The 11,828-nt window shown below is 39.1% G+C and overlaps 1 protein-coding gene across 1 annotated transcript; it reads right to left on the bottom strand.

Moving 5' to 3' along the window:
• Positions 1–4,126: 4,126 nt before the first annotated feature.
• LOC114535894 (NFX1-type zinc finger-containing protein 1-like) lies at positions 4,127–10,835 on the bottom strand. Its single transcript, XM_028557233.1, has 5 exons — positions 10,414–10,835; positions 9,786–10,295; positions 9,226–9,579; positions 8,431–8,903; positions 4,127–7,690 (listed from the first exon to the last, which is right to left on the bottom strand). Exons 1-5 carry the CDS (start codon positions 10,730–10,732, stop codon positions 4,505–4,507), a joined length of 4,842 nt encoding a protein of 1,613 aa, XP_028413034.1. The 5' UTR covers positions 10,733–10,835; the 3' UTR covers positions 4,127–4,504.
• Positions 10,836–11,828: the final 993 nt, after the last annotated feature.

Genomic DNA, 11,828 nt, shown 5'->3' with positions numbered 1-11,828 from the left:
AGAGTATATGTTTTATAGATTTGAAACGTATAAATTTTCCACTCTATTTTGAAATCAACTTCAAACGCAAATATTGATCATTCCATATAAAGTTCACTCGAACAGTCGTAAACAAATCTCTTGAACGGAGTATATTTTTTGCTGACATTGTTAGGTTTTAATGACCTTTCCGGCCATAAAAGAATTAATTATTTCTTTCACAGTTTTATTTTTAGGTCTTTCATTGTGCCATGTGCATGGCAATTAGTTACAGATGATTTGCATCTTGCTACTAAATTTAACCATGGCTTATCTCCTTCATGTTAGCCCCTGGTGTTTTTTGTGTTCGTAACGGTCAACGTATATATATAGTACAATTTCTCTTTATCTTAAATGACTTTCGGAACTTCTTATTATGAATGAAGGTCCAGTAACATTATCTAGATCAATCGAGTTCCACCACAGGAGGAAATCGAAACTAAACTAACTTTATTTATACTGGATAGTTCTATCAGTTCTAAACTGTTCTTCCTAGAGGTCCAGTAAGGATCATCTCTTATTGATCCAGTGTTACTGCAGGAGGAAACCTAAACTAAACTAACTTTGTTTATACTGGGTAGCTCTATCAGTTCTAAACTGTTCTTCCTAGAGGTCCAGTAAGGATCATCTCTTATTCATCCAGTGTTATTGCAGGAGGAAACCTGAACTAAACTAACTTTGTTTATACTGGATAGCTCTATCAGTTCTAAACTGTTCTTCCTAGAGGTCCAGTAAGGATCATCTCTTATTGATCCAGTGTTACTACAGGAGAAAACCTAAATTAAACAAGCTTTATTTATACTGGATAGCTCTATCAGTTCTAAACTGTTCTTCCTAGAGGTCCAGTAAGGATCATCTCTTATCGATCCAGTGTTACTACAGGAGGAAACCTAAACTAAACTAACTTTATCAGTTCTAAACCTTGATCCAGTATTACTGCAAAAGAAAATCCGAATAAAGTAGCTATAACTTGCCAAAAAAACTTAGTCTAAATGCCCAAACGACAAACATCGATTATAAATGAGTGCTTAAAAACCTTAAAGAATTCCTTATGGCTCCACATGTTGCGACTGACGTGTTAACTATCATTAAACATCTGATGAATCATTATTAGCAAGTCATTCCCCCTATCTTTATATCCAACCTTGTCATTTGAACGTGATCTACTTGCATAGTTCGAAGACACTACGCACGCATGCATGCGCATATAAACCATGCCGTCGTGATTCTTATCAATGCTAAGATCTAAAACATAATTTAACCTTACTGTCCACAGAACTGTAGGTGTCCTTATGTTAACAATGCCCACGAGTGCCTGCTGTGCGCTGACGTCACAGTATTTTACAGGCCTGGGTTCTATTTTCGTTGAGACGCTCGTCAGAGTGTCTGCAAATCGGTGAAAGTCATGCAGAGAAGAGACAAAACATTGATATAGTTTGAATTCTGTTCACCGCTTTATCTATTGACATGTTTATTCTCGATGTATCTATTTTTGAATGTGTTCCGCTTAATAGCGATTAAACATTTCACGACGTGGGCAGAAATTAGCCTTTTGTTTTCGCTCTGATACTGGTGATGATTTCCTTCGCTAGTATAACTGTGGATTGGAATATCTTGATATATGAGTTATATCGATAAACACTACGTGTGTTTATCCACGTATTTGTGCAAAGTTTTATTAAAACAAAACATTGATTCAACTAGATAGGTTCCAATATAACCAAGGAGCAGCATGGCAGCGTCTTCAAACAACTTAGCATCAAATGTGGTATAACAACTGCCTAAATAGACAAAACACTTCTCGACGTTTCGACCTGAGGGCCTTCGTCAGGAGAGTTAGTAAGTCATACTAACTCTCCTGACGAAAGCCCTTAGGTCGAAACGTCGAGAAGTGTTACTAACTCTCCTGACGAAGGCCCTCAGGTCGAAACGTCGAGAAGTGTTTTGTCTATTTAGGCAGTTGTTATACCACAATTGATTCAACTAGTTTAATTTTGCTAAAGAACCACACTGGCTAAACTACCACTATCACTTTAAATTCTGGTATAGAATATGTATGTTGATAAAGTTGTGGTACTCGTGTTAATTACGTATATATTGTTATAAAGTTTTTGACAAACTTCGAGTGAACCTTTAATAGCTTAAAGTAAACTACAACGATGAACTTTGATTCTATTTTGTTTTGCCCTGTCAACTTGAGTTTGCATGAAGGATTATAATAAAAATATAGATGGATTAAAATCTAATCAAGCGCTAATTAACAACTAGTCTGAATATCTGCATGCAGATATATTATAGCTATGTTAACGGATAATTTCTATTGTCTGGGACACCGCTAGTGATAAGCTGTTTTTTAATGGTTGTTTGTTGTTTTTTAAACTTTTTTAATCTAATCGTGCACTCCTCAACGGGTTCGTTTATGAGAAAATCTGCGCTATAAAGTAGTCAAGGTAATGTTTAGCTTGAAAATTTGCAGGTAGCAAGCGATTTGTGAGAGTAGCTACGATTAAACATAGCGTTATTTGTAGCTTTTGCATTTTTATCTTTGGAGAATTTTGTTTGGAAAACAATCATTAGTGGAGCTTGTCGTCTTCCATATTTGACACTCCAGACAGTCAAACCATCTGTTTTCAGTTAAGAGTTCAGTCCTTCGTATTATCGGGGTAATGTGGTGTGATAAATTTCAGTATGATATCGCATGAAAGATTTATGAGTTAGCTAGTGCAAGGAGGATGCTAATTTCCACAAAATTTGAAATCCAAGGTTTGGGTATTAAAGGATACACGTACATAACAAACGCGCAAAATAATGTCCTTACAACGAAGATATATTCAGTTTAAATCCCGATTACACTCTATGGTTTTATGAGGTCAGATTAAATCCCCCTGATTACATTTCACCAGAAGACTCTCGAGCAGAAGAAAAACATGAATATCGCATTTCATTGTTTTGAACGCTCCGCTGTTCTCGTATGCATGCTGTGCTGTTCTCCAAAACGCAAGGTTCAAACCACCCCCACAGGCCCACACGTGTGTACAAACTCAGAGAATCGTCACCTTTGTTGCTTGGTAACACAATAATAACCGCACGCATCTGTTGTTGATTACAAACAAGGCAGCAATTCGCAGGTAATTGCTGAATGTAACCACACCACACCACACAATCTGATAAGCTATTTTTATATCGTCGTTGTTTACTGTACATTTTAAGATCGGCACGTGCTAGAAACCCTTCATGTTTCTGTGCAAAACACCAGACGAACCAACAGCACAACATGCCACTAGTGTTACACATGATTCCATTTTTTTAAACGAAGTTTCAACAGGCCTATTGGGAAAATTTCGAGGGTTATGATGACATGAATGGCGCATGTTTTGCACGTGTGTGGTGTATAAAAAGCAATATATGTTAAATCGTAGCTAATTTGAGTACCTATTGATGGGCTTACTAGATCCTTTTTTGTACTTTTCTGCCTTATTCTGCTGTTTACCCGTTCTGTCTTCTGCTGTTATGTGAAACAGAATATTGTATGAAAGCTTCAACAGTGCCTTTACTGATTTCTAAGCCTAGTTCAAAAACAACACACCTACCGCTGCGCGAGCTATTGACCTAATTATTTGAGTTAACTGCATGTGGCACGCGTTAGGGTAAAACTAAAATTACTCATGTCTGTGTTTGTCTGCGTGATCGAGTCTGTGATAAGCTATTTTTGTTTGTTGTTGTTTTTCTGCAAGGTTTTAAATACTGATGATTACTTTGCTATATGCTCTAAATTTATGGGGTTTACTTCTCCCTCTAAAAGCACGTCTTGTGCGTTGGAATGAAAATACAGATAAGGCATCAGCTGCACTAAGCATCAATCGGTATTTTTTTGCAATTTCAACCACACTGAGACAGCCCTTAATCAACATGTTTTTTTACTTTTGTAAATACAATTCTTGACATGACATTATCGGGTTCATACTTTATATTCATTCATTCTATAGAAGGAGTTCAAAGCTTGTTGTGAAATATTTCGATATAATGTTTAATTTTCAATGGAAGTACATATCTAATAAGATTTAGTTTCAGTCATTCACAAGATGTAAGCCTTATCCACCGTTGGCTTATCTTAGGCTAAACGCTTTTCGGATAACTGGCCCTTGAGTAATATATTTAACATTAATGAATTATATTAATATATCCTGTGTTCTCACGATTTAGATATGCATACTTTTTACTGTGGGAAAGGATGCTTTGAATAAGTTGAGACAAAGAGCTTATGAAAAGAATATATTAAATATTCCTCCCTCTCCTCGATATAGAGTCAAACTTTTCTAAGGAAATTTCCTTAGAAGTGAGAACGCTGAATATATCATCATCTGATATTGATATAATATGTAATTATAGACAAATACTTGATAAACTAGCCATATTTAGAGGAATCAGTTCGGTTATTTTTGTTCATCTAAGATTTAGTGATTCCTAGCGCAATTGTGCTGGAATTTCAACGATGGATAACAAAGAAAGGCAAAATCTGGTCGGAACATTCAATAATAATCATCGCTCCGCTTGCGTTAGCAGGGGGGGCTCCGGGCTGGTTTGTTGGCATTACTTTCTTGGAATTGTAGCCGGGAGGGATATTGCATCTTCCAGAATCCACAAATTCTTTACCGGGTAGAACACGACACAGTATCAGGCCATCGCCATAACCTAGACTGACATTGGGAAATTCTGAGAAATAGTTTCCTCTGCCATGGGCTTGTCTCCGAGCAAAGCTCAATTGCAGGTTGGTTTTCAGAATGCTATCTATGTTAGCTTTATCAGTTCCATGGTAAGCAAGAATTTCGTCATCGGGAATGCCCATCAGTTTGAATGTGCTTTTTTTAGCTTCGAATTTCCTTTCAAGATCTTTGTTGATGACGATATCGATGGAGGATATCGTTGATTGGAGGTTCGCCATTGCAGCCATTCTTCTGAAGTGGGACTCGGCGATGTTGTAATAGATTTGAAACGGATCCGTGAAATTCACAGCCCTTGATGGCTGCATTTTCTTCCTGAGAAATGGTTGAGTGGTCAGCGGTGTTGGTGACGGTGGTACTGACTTACCCGTCGTGGAGAAATGGATAATGTACTGAGGTAGGGCTTGGTCTGGATCAAAGATGACAAACTCGTCGTTTTTCACAGCTGATCCTCGCGGGGCATACACAGAATCGCATCTTTCCGATCTTAATCTCTGCTTGTTCAACGTATAGTCAGCCTGATGAACTTCCTTAGATTTCCCAAGTATCACTTGACAAAGAAGAAGTTTCTGAGAACCTTTGGTGTAAATCTTTTGAGCGCTTTTAGAAGAGTCCGTCGCAAAGTATATTCCTTGACCATACATACCGCGTTTGTTGGTTGGTGGATTAGGATCTGGCATTCTGAATCCATCTTTCGTTATACCCCTTACGCCATTATCATCAGTACCATGGAAATTTTCGTCGATATGATCACCAAACGCTTTAGACTTGGCTATTTCGAATTTTTTTTCCAGCTCATAATTGGTAACTTTCTCGATCTTGGTGACTTTAGGAAACCAGTTGTGCATTGGCTGTACAAATTTCACAACCTTGTCGTTAACTTTCTGATATTCTGCCGAGTCGGGACCAGTGGAGGAAATCTCATCGATTGAAAATATCGTTGAGGGATTCTTCTTGATCTTATCTTCGAGATCTTTTACTCTTTTCTTGGCATCTTCATGGAATTTCTTCATTTTTTCTGTATACAAATCAAGACAATGTTTGCAATCACCTTTTTCACAGTCGTCTCTGCATACATTTGTGCAAGGATGGCCACATTTCCTTGTTTTTCCACAGGGAATCGTACATTTTACGTCCGCGTTTTTTTGATAACATTGTTTTTGGAGAAGATGCCCACAAGATCCGTTAAAGTACACCAAAGACGTGCAATTCCAGGAGATCGGTTCGGAACACCTTTTCTTCTTTGGTGAAGGATGATCGCAGCCTGGGAATTTGTAGTCGATCAACTTCTGACACTTGTCGTGGTCATGAATCTTCCCACACTTGTTATCACATCGATGTATGCCACACGAATTCTTCATCTCGCACTGATGGGTACATGGTGGGTATTCTTGCTGATAGCACAGCTTCTTTAATGGATGTCCACATAACCCAGTTGTGTGAACTGTTGTGTTGCACTGCCCAACAATTGGTTTTGAACACTTCTTCTTTGTGGGCGAAGGGTGGTTGCAGCCCGGAAATCTAAAATCGATCATCTTTGGGCAACTGTCATGGCTGTGCGGTTTGCCACACTCGTCGACGCATCGATGTATACCACATGAGTTATATTCCTCGCACGGACGTTCGCAGGACATCTCTTCGATGTTCACGTAGCATTTCTTTTCTGTTTCATGGCCACATTTAGGAAATATAGCAGTAACCAGCTCATCACAAAGAATGTCAGAGTTTCTCTGGTGGCATTCCTTCATCACTTCGTGACCACAATTCTCCAGGATAGTTCCCACTTCTTTCTTGCAAAGCAATTCGGAAATATCATCTTGGCATTTACGTCTAACAAGATGGCGGCATTTTGGGAATATATCAAGCACAATTTCTACGCACTTTCCGTGGTTATGTCGTGGTAGACATGGTCTTTTGCATCTGTGAATATGACAGGGGTATAGATCATCACACTTTTCCCGACACAAGAGTTTTGGGTTATCGATGACCCTTTCCGCCTGGTCTGCATCCAGCACATCACATCTTGATGTGGCATGTTTAGAGCACTGTAGAGGCAAGGTAGTTCCAGTACATTCCTGCTGGTTCATTCCATTGATCATGGTACCCCAACACGATAGCTTTGCGTTCATAAGTAGATTCATATTTCCAACGAAATACATACCGCACTTTGCTCTGGACTGCGCAACACATCGCCGATTCAATTCCTTCAAAAATCCAATGTTGTTTCTGTCGTTCGAGCGCACAAGCGAGACGAGGACATATTCATTTTCATCACCCTGGAACATGTCGATGGTTTGAACTTGAATGAATCCTTCTTTCTCTTCACCACTTTCCTGAATTTCTTGGAACAGTGTAGGGCGTTTCGCTTTAGCTTTTTTCATCAGGTTTCTGAGAAGTTTAGTTTGTCCGAGATAAGCTGCCAGGACAGTGATTTCGGAGGGACGACAGCCGCTCCACAGAAGATACAAAACCAAAGCTACGATGCGTTCTGCTTCCTTGGCATTTGTGAAGGTGCGATCTTTCTTTTCTGGATCCTGGTGAGACCAGAAGAACATTGACTTTGCGATACATTTCAAAGGCTCGTTTTTCAAAACGAGTGACAGGTTGTCTTTTAATCTTGGGTAGATGTCTTTAAGAAGGGCAGAAAATTCAGGACGCATTCGATTTTGTTTGGTTAGAGTTTTGTATGGGAACTTCGCGTCGATCAATCTCTCCATCATGGACTTGTCAAACTGGAAATTTCTGCGCAGATCATAGGTGTCAACTTGCGGTCTTAGTTGTTTGTGGTCGCCAATTAAAATGAGATGCTCTAAAGATGGCGTCAGCGCAGCCAGAAGACTTGGTTCCAGGATTTCGGCGGCTTCCTCGACAATCACAACACTGGGACCGATGTGATGAAGAAGATCATGATTGATTGATGCTCCAGTTATGGTCACACCGATGATCTTTTTCTGCAACAGCATTTCAACCTTTTTCTCATTTCCATTTCTTCCTTTCGTTTCTTCAGCAGCACTAGCTTCTCAATGAGCTCGTCAAATTCTTCCGCTGTGCTGGACGTCCTCTCGTTCAGAATGCAAAAAAGAAATTGCAATCTCTCGATCTTATCCAAATTCCACAGATTCTTAACGGAACGAATTTGCGCACCGACTTCCATATCGTTAGGGTAGTCAGAAATATCAATCAACACATCCTTTCTATCTTTTGTGGTCGGAGTGCTCGTGGTATTATTGTTCTTCTTGCTGTTCTTCTTGTTAGCGTTGTTATTCCTGAATGATGTGAAGAGAATCATCCGTTCTTTTGATTTATCGCCTTGTTTAAAGTTCGAGAACATTCTCGTTTCGAGCAATTCTTTGACGTGTTCTTCATCACCGCTATCGTCGCCATCATCGCCATCATTAGCTTGCTCTTTTGAAGTACTCGCGCCATCATTTTCGCTTTCTTCATCGATTGTTGACGTACGAATCCGATGAACGTACTCGGCTTGAAATGCTTTCATCCGCTGGGGTTCCTGTCTGTCAGGTAGCCATTCTTTCAGCGCCTTATCGAACAAATTAAAGCAGTGTGTGTATTCTGCGGTGTTTGGATCGTCGTTTGCCATTGCTTTGTTCAGAAATAAGATTAAGAAATCTTTTAATGATCCAACGTTCCGTATAATTAGAGCCAGCAATGCTTCAACCAAAGATCTGTCCACATGCTTTTTAGAAGCCAACTTGAACACCATGCGTCCACTTTTACTCCATCCAGCCTCAACGAGGAGTGATTGCAACTGCTCCTCACTGAGCTCAGCGATCAAACTTTTCTTCATCAAATGACTGCTTGAATCAACTTGAGAAGACAGCGCCTTGATCCGTGTTTCCACCCCACGAATCTCGTCCTTGGTCTCTTGGATTTCTGCGTACATTGCTTTGCCGTAACTCTGGTTCCTCGACAGTGACCTCATGATTGCTTGAAGATTACACGTTTCTAACTGTGGCTCTTTGGACCTACTGCCAATCCTCACCAGATCGTTTATCGAACAGAAATCCAACATGTGTTTCAGGAACTCGTCCAAGGCATGGTTCTTGTAGGTCAACAATAAGATTGGTTTTTTAAGCTTCGGCGAAAGAGTTAACAACAGCTGAACGATTTTGACTCCGATGTATGTTTTACCACAACCAGGTGGACCTAGATATAAAGAACAAGGTAGATGTAGTAATTACAGATTAAGTTAATGTCCTAATGGGATCACTTGTTGCAGCGGCGTAGTTCCTAAGATAGAACCCTGTGATAAGTCCTCACTCAACTCCTAAGCCAGGTCTTGGGGCTGACAATCAGAAAAAATCCACCCTTCTTATCTAACAAGGCGCATTCAATCGACATGCGTGGCAGGAGTGTTAAGCGATAACTAATCCCTAATGTAAAATATGATATTAGGTGAATCTAAACCCATCTATATTTCGTTTTTAATATCATATATGAAGAAAGAGAACTGAATGCGATATTTTACCTTGTATGATGGCTAGTCTATTCATGAGAGCTTGTTTCAAAGCTAAACATTGACTTGCTTCCAACGAAGTGCTGGAATCAATATTTAGAACTTCTATAAACTTTCGAAAGTTCATTTCACCCTTTGTTATATCATCGTAAATCTCTCTTAATCCGTTTCTTACATGAGCTTTGTAGATCGCTTTTGTGTTCACCGTTTCAGCCTGCTTCAGATAATCCGGCAAACCTGGCGTCTCACGGGCGTAGATGATTTCTCGTTGAAGAGGAAAGTTTTCCATCTCGAAGTCTTTTAAACTTCGCAGGATAGGACTCATGGAGTGGTAGTAGGTCGGTGATTCGACCATGACTCCAGAACCTGTATATAATAACAATTAATGATGCCTTTGAAACTTAAATTCGTATTTATGATCAGTAAAGAGAGATGCAAGTCGAATAGATGAAAGTAGAATAGATTTCACAAGATATTAATCAGTTTTTTATTGATGAAAAGTAGATCATGTTAGTTATTGGTCTTTGTTGTCTTATTCAAATCACTTGGCTAATTATTTACTTGACAATTACCTGCATGAGCTTGAAGGGAACTTATAATCTGACTCATTTTCTTGGTGTTTTCGTCTATCAATTCTAACATGATGATCTTGTGTTTGTTCAAGATATCTGTGTCTCTATTGGACACCACGGCCCATATGACATCATCAAACTTTCGGTTCAGCGAGATGCACACCAAATTTCCAAACATGAGTTGAGGCGAGGCTTCCCATTTCTTGACATCTCTAGCTGGAGTGAAGTGAACAGCGAGAGAGAAACGGCCATGTTGGATCTCAAAACCAGCTAAATGGATATTATGGTACACGTTCATATCTCTTTCGTCCAGTTCACAATCTTTGAGCTCTTTGATTCCATGTTGTATGGCCGAGAAGGTCTCGGCACGAAGCAGCCTGAAGTATGTATCCATGTAAGACTCTGGATCGAGGTAGGAATTCTTCACTGGGGAAAGATGTTTGTCTTCTTCAACTAGATTGCCAGCTAACTCATGATCAGTTGGAATAAACGGTAGTTCTTGCCAGACTCCTAAAGCATTGGTTAAAGTTTTTATCAGTAATGAATGCAAATATACACAAATATGTTAAATTTACTGCTATAATTCACTTGTTTTATTGTGTGGCTATTTTTTGAAACAACTTAATACCTTCATCACCAACCATAGTGCTTCCTCCAGACAACGCAAGGTTTAAAATATCACATACAAACGTCTGTGTGGTGGGGTTTGATATTTTCTCACTTATTGCAGTCACTGTGGGCAAAAGACAATGTGCAGCTGACGGCACCAGACCAATGACTTCCTGACAGAAACTGCGAAAGAGCTCAACAGAAACTACACAAAGATTCACATCTCTTAGGTAAAATATGTCTTCCACGGCAGAATACATCCCAGACTTGATTATGGACGGAATACTCTTGTTTTCTGATGCTTTAAACAACGTTCCTTGTGTCACTGTCTTGATCATTTCCTCCACAAGTGTTTTGTAAGCTTTTCCAGTACGCAAAACTAACTTAAGAAAATCTAACAGATCTTTAATATAAGGAACTCGTGAAGGTATCTCTGTAATGTAGAAAAGTATAATAATAATAACATAGAAAAGGTTAGGCCTTGAACATAAACGTCTCGTGTCAGAAAAAACGTTTCTCTCAGCTTTCGAATGATTTTGAATAACTATTTTGACCACTCTTTCACTAACAAGCAAAATTCTTTGGTCTTAGACAGAGGAAGGTACCTAAAGGTTGCATCAGACTAATTGCTAAGTAATGATTTAATAACAGACAGTGGAGTTAGAAAGTTTCGTCAACTATTGATTGGCAGTATTCTAGTTCTACTAACAGGCGAGAAGTTTTAAAAGACCCTTACCTGTTGTGTTTTCAAAATCAGGTGACCCAAGAAAACTCCACATCGCTGTGTTGGGTAAAGTCTCCAAAATAATTTTCTTAGAATCATCTGTCTTCAGATATCGAGCATATTCCTTAAAATAGTCGTTCAATTCGTTGAACGTTCGTTTCAAATATTGTGTCACCTTCACCTTACGAGCCATTGGCTTTTCCTTATTTCTGTCTCCGAGGACAAACTCCACTGATTCACCTCCTTTCAAAGGCAGCACATACTTTGATATGCTGTCAGGATTCAAATATACATCTTTCTGTTTGTTGTACCCATCCGGTAGGCCGTTCAAAGGCTTTATGAATATCGATTTCTTGTTTATTGAACATATTCTTCCCTTGTACCATTGGGCACTTTCTCTTGGTAAGTTCACATTCACTGTCTTTCGTTTATTTCTCTGTCGTTTCGTGGGACCTTTGTTCTCACCTGTGAAGACCAAAGGTCAGAATGGATGTAATTAGACTAAATTGTGAAACAATTCAGCATCAAATGCGTTATAACATGCAACTACCTAAACTAGATAAAAACACTTTCAGTCCGACGTTTCGACATAAGGTGCCTTTGATGCCTTGTCAAATCACATTTGATACGAAGTTGTTAGAAGACTTCTTCCTGGCTATTGTAAAGTAATTCATATCATTAATCAGCGAAAATCATTCTTTTTTCGGGAA

Source organism: Dendronephthya gigantea, unplaced genomic scaffold, assembly GCF_004324835.1.
Source record: "Dendronephthya gigantea isolate DGI-Jeju-01 unplaced genomic scaffold, DenGig_1.0 000002F, whole genome shotgun sequence".
Lineage (NCBI taxonomy): Eukaryota > Metazoa > Cnidaria > Anthozoa > Malacalcyonacea > Nephtheidae > Dendronephthya > Dendronephthya gigantea.
The sequence above is the reverse complement of the archived record's forward strand: the minus strand, read 5'-3'. Positions and strand labels throughout refer to the sequence as shown.

What these genes read in the sequence shown, in the direction of transcription:
- LOC114535894 (XM_028557233.1), bottom strand. Translation starts at nt 10,732, where the DNA reads ATGATCAAGACAGTGACACAAGGAACGTTGTTTAAAGCATCAGAAAAC. An exon ending in CACTATGGTTGGTGATGAAG is followed by an intron (nt 10,296 to 10,413) that starts GTATTAAGTTGT and finishes CCAATGCTTTAG; the next exon opens with GAGTCTGGCAAGAACTACCG. An exon ending in TTCCCTTCAAGCTCATGCAG is followed by an intron (nt 9,580 to 9,785) that starts GTAATTGTCAAG and finishes TATTATATACAG; the next exon opens with GTTCTGGAGTCATGGTCGAA.